The following is a 10,000-nucleotide window of genomic DNA, read 5'->3' as shown; positions in this document are numbered from 1 at the left end:
GCGGACGATGTGGTTGACTCCTGGTGCCACTGTTAAAAATATGAAATCCATTTTAGATATAGAGGATTGTTAGAATGAAATATTGACATTTTTAAAAGATTAATTGCAAGTGTTAAATATTTATGACTAATACAGCTAGTTACCAAGCATAATATTGAAAAACTAAATATACTTACACTTGGTCCAGAATTTATCGAGTTCAATGGCATTCCAGCGACCCTCATCGAAGGTGTATTGGATACCATTGTTGTCGCGGTGAGGCCAAGCGAAGATGCGGACTGTGGCTAGTACCTCTTCACCCTTGTTGTTGCTGACATCAATGTTGTAAGCGAAATCCTTATGATTTAGCCTGGGTACATAGGTGGAAATCTCCACATCTTCAATTTCTTCTGTGTCATCAACGGCGTTAATAAGACTATATTCAAAGTCTTCAAAGTAGGTCTCCAGTTCACCATCAACAGAGAGATTATCAACATTTACGCCCTCGAATGTGAGTTCTTCCTTAGTGTAGGGAGGAAGGGAGTCCTTGTGCTCCTTGAAAATGTTATCCATATATTTGTGAAGCCTGAAGAAGCTGGGATCACGTGTGGCTGTTTCAAAGTGTTCCAGCACACCAGGGGGCAATGCGTACTTTCCGTGAGGATCACCCTGTCGACCAAGTACAATATGGGCAGTGTTATGCAGGGCTCCATAGTACTGGACATTAGGACTGTACATAGATGATTCAATAATGTCTCCCAGAATGTTAATACCACGCTCATTCATGATATTTATGTGCTTGCCTTCCCTGTCGACAATGTAACCGTGGGCAATAGCATCTCGAATTCGGCTTTCAATGATAAGCAAGTCTCTAATTCTGGCGACGCCGTCCACATCCTCGAACTCTACGTTATCTGGACGAGAGGGGAACTGACCTCCATACTTGTAAGTAGTGTGTGGGGCAAAACCTTGGACAATGGGCTTTTCCCAGTGGAGTTCACCCACAGGGTCCAAGTAATTGGAAAGACGTTCGGCATCAAATCGGACGGTAAGTTGATGATGTACCCAGAAGAAGTTCTCTCCTTTGCGGTCCAGATGATGACTGTAAGTGTCCTGCCACCAGAATGGGAATTCCATATGCCAAGTCACGTGGTGAGTGTTCATGCCAATATCTTCTCCGAAATAGGCAACTCTCTGTTCAGGGTTCTTCTTAGTACCCGTGAAGGTGGACTTGAATTTGCCAGGAGTCTGCGTTTGCTTGGCGCGATAAGCTGCTTCAATGACTTCGCTGTTGGTGAAGAGATGAGGTGTGACCTCATAGAGTGGAGGAAGTACAACATGTTCAGCCAATGGAGAATGAATGACAGCAACATAAAGTGCATATACGAATTCTCCCTCATTGACTATCTGGCGGAAGTAGGCAGCATTGCTGACAAATGTATTCCAGTCCTTGCAGTGGATGAAGACATCAAAGAGCATGAGTGCTTCATGCCTATGCCTAGGGTTGAAGAGGGAGAACCAGTGCCTCTGTTGGAGAAATCTGTGATCCTTAATGTCTTTCATGATTCTGTGGACAGCTTCACCGTCGTCACTGTAATGTGAGAGATCGGCCTCGGGATCGAAGGACTCAGCCTTGGCTTTGAGTTCAGGATCACGGATGTTTCCGTAGATTTTGTGCAGCAGATAGTTGATGTCATGCTGCTTTTGGGCATCCGACACACCTGGAAACAATTTTAAGATTGTAAGAAGTTAATGAAGTATATATATATATATATATATATATATATATATATATATATATATATATATATATATAGACATATACATAGACATATACATACACACATATATACATACATACATACATACATATATATATATATATATATATGTATATATATGTACTTATATATATATGTATATATATATATATATATATACTTATACATACAGACATATATATATATATATATATATATATATATATATATATATACATACATATATACATATATACATACGTATGTATGCACACATATATACGTGCGAACATACACACACACACACAGGAGTGTGTGTACAAATGTGCGTACACATAGTTCCCTTTCTATTGAAAGGAATAACAAGAAAAGAAAAGGCACACGCACTGCATAAATGAATATCAATCAATTACAAATCCAATAGAAATAGACCTTAATAGCATATTCAGATATTACCCGAAGAAGGGGAAGAAGGCGACTAACCTGCGTCATCAGCCTGGAAGCCGAGGTTTGGCCAGGCGGCGGCCGCAGCCACGAGACCAAGAAGCAAGAGGACCTTCATGTTGACGGTGGCCAGGGAGAGGATATACGGCCTTTTATAGGAGCCCAGCGGCTTGGGTCCACGCCCTTATCAAAGTCATTATCTACACCAGACGTAGCAATGTTACGTAAAGGGGCCTTCTTATGGGGTCACTCTTGCTACGAGATAACATAACCGTCAAAATGTTGATGCCGAGAGTACATGTGCACGTGCAGGGACTGTCGTGCACTGCCCAGTGCGTTTTTTCACTTTTTTTCTGAACAATGGTTCCACAAATGCCTAATCACCAAATATTGTTAATGATAATGATGATAATAACAATGATGGTAATAATGATAAAAGTAATAGTAATGATTATGTTATGATGTTATAATGATACTACTACTACTACTAAAAAATGATACTGATAATAATGTTGATAATAACAATGCTAATAACAATGCTAATAACAATAATAACAATGCTAATAACAACAATAATAACAGTGATAATGATACTAATAATGACTATAACTATAATTACAATTATGATAGGAATAATAACAAGTAACAATAATGAAAATGATGTAGATAAATCACACACAAATTCAATGGATGAGATAAAAAGGTAAGGTGTGGGACCATCCATGGTAAAGTAATAATATAAAACCAAGGTGAACGGTGTATGCCCAGGAGTAAGTGGGTTAGGACGACTAATCCACTTGTAACAATGAACTCTCATAAAGCAAGTCAAGAAATATAGATAGAAGGAAACTGATTATATGAATAGAACTTAAAACTTTTCCTTCAGTGAGAATTGTATGCGTCATATGTTAATATAATTTTCGTGTTCCGGTTTCTATTAGACAAAAAAAAAAAAAAAAAAAAAAAAAAATTACGTCCTCCTTCTTCATGGATAAAGGACGATATCGGGAGAGTCATACATGATAGAAATAATTCCCCTAAAGATCTCGTAAAGAACAAATTTGATACTACCCATCAGTTTGTAAAAGAGAAACAAAAGTTATATAAGTAATTAAATCTGTAAAAACGAATTACTTCAAATATTAATTAATTGTATGTAAGCACGACTCTGCTGGTATAGGAAATAATTACATTTCAACAACCAAATTATTCCCTATGCATATCAAAGCATCATTTTCCGTCTTGAGTTTTATATATAACCCCTCCCAAATGTCTAAACCCAACCCCACGGTACTTGTCGCAGTATTGGTGTGCCAAGACGGCTTATTATTATTATATCTACATCCGATGATGTTAACCCATCATTCTGGAAACGGTATCATAATACATATTTTCAAATATGGAGATACAGACGAAATAAGCAATCATCGCCTTACCACTCCACTCAGTGATTATCTAAAGTTTTCGAGAAAGGAATAGCCAACCGATGAGCAATATTCTTTGGAGCCAATAACCTATCTAAACCATAACTTGGATCCAGAAGTAAGCAATAACATTATTAGAATCACGAATGATATTTGTAACACCATTGCTAATAACCATTAAATTTACTCACTCTATGTGATTTATCGAAAGCTGTTGATAGTAACACATTTGTATGTAATCCCTCTTAACAAACTAAGAAACAACAGAATGGATAACGATTGGTTCAAAAAGTAATTATCCCGGAGTAGATATATAATCAAAGTACCTTGTCTCTTTTGGTTTTCATATGGCTCTATACCAAGCACGATCGTAATTCCTTCTTATTGATTATTGTGAAAATTGTCTTCTCGTTTAGTAAGCCGAAGGATCTTTAAGAATTGATAAAAAAAAAAAAACTTGAGAGGCTCACAGAAGCAAAGAAATATTTCGATCTTAATAGTCTAAGGTCGAATCGTCAATGTGTCTTTATCTATATTCAGATTCTATATTTATTGACATAAATATAGAATCTGAAAGCGGTTACATCAAACCAAGCATTGTAAAATCTAGCACTGAGCATAAACATATATATAACCTTTCTGACTGATGTTAACGATATTAATAGAAAAGTAATGGGCACATTCGTATACCTAAACCACACGGAAAACCTACTGAAACAAAAACTGTTGTTGCACAGACTCTGACTCTAAGCATTTTAATTATTGTTTGTTCACAAAAGGTTCAACAAGACTCAAGTACACAAACCAAATATTCTTTGCAAGAGTAGCATTAGACCACTGGTTCAGAAGTTCCTTCTCTAAATTTCAGTGATTACCTTTTATACTTTAATATTTTTTGCATATGTTTGATTTTTGAATTGACACAAACTTTCCTTTTATTTATTGCCATTGCCTTTAAGTAATGGGACAGTTTGCAACCCCCCTACAAAGTTTGGTCGTAAGAGGAGACGATGCATAATCAAGAGGAATATGAAAGTCTTCTGGAATGTGTGGATTCTGACCTGATGTTGGTCATTACCCCGGGCTCCCAGCTAATGAGAGTTGGCAATTTCAGATGTCAGCCTCTTTGATGGAATGTTTTTGATACATCTGATGTGCTTCGATATAACAAGGGAGACAGATGCTTGTGATATTTCAAAGGTTGGCCTTTTCTGAATAACATTGTACTTTCCTCCTGGGGCAGAATGGACAACCCATGGTTATGGTTCTAAAAATATGTACATTGCAATTTCAGATTAAATATAGTGTGCTATATTCTGTTAAAACTACTTGATCACACTGCTGGCCTATATGCTGCTACATATTTGCTAGGAGTTGTGGCATATCAATAAATATTGATTCACACTACCAAACTGGAATAGTGACTGGAAAGGTATTAGTTGGAATCTGTTTTGATATTGCAATTGTATTAATTTTAATACTATGGTTATTATTAATGCTCATTATTTAGCAGTGGTGCCTGCCTTTTTTCTATGTAGGTACCATGGTGATAATCATAACTTGTTTCATAATAATTTCCATACATTTTTGATCCTTCAATCAACAGCTTCAAAATGATCAGAATTAGTTTTCCCTGAAAACCTCAGACTGACTGTTATTGGGATGGAGAAGGGGGAGTGTGTATACATTTATTCAAGTACTCTGCAAAGTGCGTTATTTTATATTATCATGTTCTCTCACTCTCTTGTATATAAAGGTTAATCTTTGGCTGACATTTTTCATATCAACATTTTATATTTGACATACATTCGAAATAAAAGGTATTTGGAGTGACAAATATTATATTTTCTTTGTTTATTTGCAGAAAATTTGACAAAGTTCATATAAATCATATCCAAAGAGAGTATAACAACCATCGTATTAAATTTCCATGAAATTAGTGATGGTGGATATGTTCTCCATGATTGAAGACCTTAACTTGAATGTGTCCAAAGTTAGGAAGCTCTTCAAACACACGATCGTCCTCAACATGACGATCGAGAGGATAGCCATGGGGGCGATTATCAGGGTATTTGCCATGAGCACCATAGTGGTTGAAATCGGTATTTTCATGAAGTCCGTCCACCGCTGCGTCAGCTGCACCATCGGTGACAGCCACAACAAGGTCGAACTCAAGACCCTGTTCATTACCCTTGGGGAGAAGGAATCGGTTAGGGATGCCAGTCGCACTCTTGAATTCTGTAAGTTCGGAGTCGGAGCCACTCATTGCTGCTTTGGTCTTTTCGAAGAGAGTGTGGAAGCTAGGGACGTCAGGGACGGTCACTGCAGATTCCGAAGACTTGCGGACGATGTGATTGACTCCTGGTGCCACTGTTAAGAAAGAAAGAAAAAAAAAGATCCAATTTAGATATGTAGGATTGTTAGAATTGACATTATAAAAAGATAAACTGCAAGTGTTAAATATTTATGATTAATACAGCTAGTTACCAAACATAATATTAAAAACTAAATATACTTACACTTGGTCCAGAATTTATCGAGTTCAATGGCATTCCAGCGACCCTCATCGAAGGTGTATTGGATACCATTGTTGTCGCGGTGAGGCCAAGCGAAGATACGGACTGTGGCTAGTACCTCTTCACCCTTGTTGTTGCTGACATCAATGTTGTAAGCGAAATCCTTATGATTTAGCCTGGGTACATAGGTGGAAATCTCCACATCTTCAATTTCTTCTGTGTCATCAACGGCGTTAATAAGACTATATTCAAAGTCTTCAAAGTAGGTCTCCAGTTCACCATCAACAGCCACACTATCAACACTTACACCCTCGAATGTGAGTTCTTCCTTAGTGTAAGGAGGAAGGGAGTCCTTGTGCTCCTTGAAAATGTTATCCATATATTTGTGAAGCCTGAAGAAGCTGGGATCACGTGTGGCTGTTTCAAAGTGTTCCAGCACACCAGGGGGCAATGCGTACTTTCCGTGAGGATCACCCTGTCGACCAAGGACAATATGGGCAGTGTTATGCAGGGCTCCATAGTACTGGACATTAGGACTGTACATAGATGATTCAATAATGTCTCCCAGAATGTTAATACCACGTTCATTCATGATATTAATGTGCTTGCCTTCCCTGTCGACAATATAACCGTGGGCAATAGCATCTCGAATTCGGCTTTCAATGATAAGCAAGTCTCTAATTCTGGCGACGCCGTCCACATCCTCGAACTCTACGTTATCAGGGCGAGAGGGGAACTGACCTCCATACTTGTAAGTAGTGTGAGGTGCAAAACCTTGGACAATAGGCTTTTCCCAGTGGAGTTCGCCCACAGGGTCCAGGTAGTTGGAGAGACGTTCGGCATCAAATCGGACGGTAAGTTGATGATGAACCCAGAAGAAGTTCTCTCCTTTGCGGTCCAGATGATGACTGTAAGTGTCCTGCCACCAGAATGGGAATTCCATATGCCAAGTCACGTGGTGAGTGTTCATGCCAATATCTTCTCCGAAATAGGCTACTCTCTGTTCAGGGTTCTTCTTAGTACCCGTGAAGGTGGACTTGAATTTGCCAGGAGTCTGCGTTTGCTTGGCACGATAAGCTGCTTCTATGACTTCGCTGTTGGTGAAGAGATGAGGTGTGACCTCATAGAGTGGAGGAAGTACAACATGTTCAGCCAATGGAGAATGAATGACAGCAACATAAAGTGCATATACGAATTCTCCCTCATTGACTATCTGGCGGAAGTAGGCAGCATTGCTGACAAATGTATTCCAGTCCTTGCAGTGGATGAAGACATCAAAGAGCATGAGTGCTTCATGCCTATGCCTAGGGTTGAAGAGGGAGAACCAGTGCCTCTGTTGGAGAAATCTGTGATCCTTAATGTCTTTCATGATTCTGTGGACAGCTTCACCGTCGTCACTGTAATGTGAGAGATCGGCCTCGGGATCGAAGGACTCAGCCTTGGCTTTGAGTTCAGGATCACGGATGTTTCCGTAGATTTTGTGCAGCAGATAGTTGATGTCATGCTGCTTTTGGGCATCCGACACACCTGGGGAGGTATAACGAGATTTTTTAAATGCATAAAAGCAGTAAAGCAAAATGATATATACCATGGAAAGAATTATTACACGTATATATGTATACATACCCACACATATAAATATATGTATACACACACACACACATATGTATATATATATATATATATATATATATATATATATATATATATATATATATATACATACATATATAAACACAGACATATTTATATATATATACATATATATATATATATATATATATATATATATATATATATACATATATACATATATAAATATATATATGTCTGTGTTTATATGTATATATATATGTGTGTGTATATATGTATATATATATATATATATATATATATATATATATATATATATATATATATATATATATACACACACACACACACACACACACACACACACACACACACATATATATATATATATATATATATATATATATATGTGTGTGTGTGTGTGTTTGTGTGTGAGTGTATGTGTACATATAATAACACTATGCGTGCGCATGTATACAAATACACACATATTTGTAAATCTATCCGAGTTTGTATAAGCGTATGGTATAAACACAAACACACACTTATAGGCATATATTGACATTGAAAGTCCTAGCAATAAAAAGATAACAACTATTATTGTATGGAGCATTATTTTCTTAGTGGAAGACTATCAGAAATAGCCCCAAACAGCAGTTTTCTAGCATACACAGTGAAAGAGAGAGTAAGCAACTGACCTGCGTCATCTGCCTGGAAGCCAAGGTTTGGCCAGGCGGCGGCCGCAGCCACGAGACCAAGAAGAAGCAAGACCTTCATGTTGACTGTGCCGGTGAGGGGATGCAAGGGCTTTTATAGCGCCCGGTGACCGAAGTTCACCTCTTTATCACTCATCCATTGCACCCAACGTACCCATCTGTAGAAAAACTCATGCTATTATGAGTTCCCTGCACTACTATCCCCGTTGACATACATGTAAGAACCTGAAATAGTAATTGTCTGAGTTCGACCCTAAATATAATGAATCATTTTGGGTAAATAATAAACAGAATTTGACGGCCTTTAAACACCAGGTTACATGGAGTTAAATGTGTGTGTATGTACCACCCTCACTGTTTCTATCTCATGAAAAATATATATTCTCAATAAATCCTTTCTCGACTGCCGGGTACCCCAGTTCATACTGTACTGTTTATATGTTTATATAAATATGTATATACTGTATATGTATACTTTTGTAAAGAAACACGAAAAAAATAACTATCCCTAATGCGGATAACATGTATAGATAAAGAAGAGGAAGAAGACCTTAGCTTTCGCCTGTGAATGCCACATCATAAAGCAGCCATATTGGAAAAGGGATACATTGCCAACGCTGCACATGGTCTGGATCACCTTCCCCTTTTCATTCTTCCTGCACATCCTGCATCGCCGGTACTATAGAGCCAGAGGTCGGCATCTTGCTGTGTCATCGCTCTCTAAAAATAGTGCTTATTAGACACTGAGGATGGGTTCATTTTTTCAAGGCTTTTTTTTTCCTGCTGGTGCTAGGAGAGAGAGATGGTATCCCTGTTTATGATTTGAAACTAAATCTATTTTTGTTAAAATTTCGGCAATTATAGGTTTTATGATTGTAAATGGTATCATGAAGCATCAAATAGACTTATTACTCATAATTTAATAGTGTAAAAGCATCGATTCACTCTTTCCTAGCACTAATATGGCTATAGGCATACGACATGCTTCTCGTCGTCAGGGCAAAAACTCGTTTGGCATAAATGTCATGCCACCCGTCTTCATGCTAAAAACTCGTTTGGCATAAATGCCACCTGTCCGTAACGGGTTAAGCGAGAAGAGTATTATGCGAAATTCACAAACACAATCAATTATACTTTGAATGAAAGCACTCAAAGTGAATTAGACGTCGCTCCAAAGAATTGAAAATAACATATACCTCTCTCTATATAGAGGCAGACACGTATGGTACCCAAATATATGGAGTGTTCAATTTTTTTTAAACCCCCCTTTAGTTGTTTTTTTCGGGATTCATATATGGCACCATATATGGTGTTTGACGACATTCGCTTGAATTGATATAAAGTTTTAAACTATAGATTTTGACTCATAAGCTGCCAATGACGTGTCTTTGACAGTCTGTGAAAAATCGCTTATTACGCACAAAGAATCCGTCACAAGAGTCACATACAAGAGTGGAGGTAGGAGTACCATATAGACTTCATACTATGTAGGAGATGTAACTTGAGAGAGTTTAATGATTGTAAGGTCGTTCCCGGGGATAGTGTAGCAAGACAGCATAGAGTGTTAG

General features: G+C 37.8%; 2 protein-coding genes across 2 annotated transcripts in view; both read right to left on the bottom strand.

The window, feature by feature from the left end:
• Positions 1–2,316, bottom strand: part of LOC122258750 (hemocyanin subunit-like) — a 2,820-nt gene extending 504 nt beyond the window's left edge. The window contains exons 1-3 of the mRNA XM_086554526.1: positions 2,223–2,316; positions 177–1,700; positions 1–29 (exon numbers count right to left, since the gene is read on the bottom strand). The exon at positions 1–29 is cut by the window's left edge and continues 504 nt beyond it. Of these exons, the coding sequence (XP_086410652.1) occupies positions 1–29; positions 177–1,700; positions 2,223–2,301 (1,632 nt within the window). The 5' untranslated portion in view covers positions 2,302–2,316. The remainder of the gene's footprint in view (positions 30–176; positions 1,701–2,222) is intronic.
• Positions 2,317–5,449: 3,133 nt separating this feature from the next.
• On the bottom strand, positions 5,450–8,505 carry LOC122258747 (hemocyanin subunit-like). Its single transcript, XM_086554524.1, has 3 exons — positions 8,415–8,505; positions 6,127–7,650; positions 5,450–5,977 (listed from the first exon to the last, which is right to left on the bottom strand). The coding sequence occupies exons 1-3, from the start codon at positions 8,491–8,493 to the stop codon at positions 5,544–5,546; spliced, it is 2,037 nt and encodes a 678-aa protein (XP_086410650.1). The 5' UTR covers positions 8,494–8,505; the 3' UTR covers positions 5,450–5,543.
• Positions 8,506–10,000: the final 1,495 nt, after the last annotated feature.

Source organism: Penaeus japonicus, unplaced genomic scaffold (genome assembly GCF_977035675.1).
Source record: "Penaeus japonicus unplaced genomic scaffold, GWHDUDI00000001_assembly GWHDUDI00000029, whole genome shotgun sequence".
Taxonomy (NCBI): domain Eukaryota; kingdom Metazoa; phylum Arthropoda; class Malacostraca; order Decapoda; family Penaeidae; genus Penaeus; species Penaeus japonicus.
Note: the sequence above shows the minus strand (reverse complement) of the source record. Positions and strands in the feature narration are given on the sequence as shown.

Bases quoted from the DNA above. Each gene is read 5' to 3' on its own strand.
- LOC122258747 (XM_086554524.1), bottom strand. From the start codon at position 8,493: ATGAAGGTCTTGCTTCTTCTTGGTCTCGTGGCTGCGGCCGCCGCCTGG. The intron at 7,651-8,414 runs GTCAGTTGCTTA...ATACCTCCCCAG, and splicing joins CTTCCAGGCAGATGACGCAG to GTGTGTCGGATGCCCAAAAG. The intron at 5,978-6,126 runs GTAAGTATATTT...CTTTCTTAACAG, and splicing joins CGATAAATTCTGGACCAAGT to TGGCACCAGGAGTCAATCAC.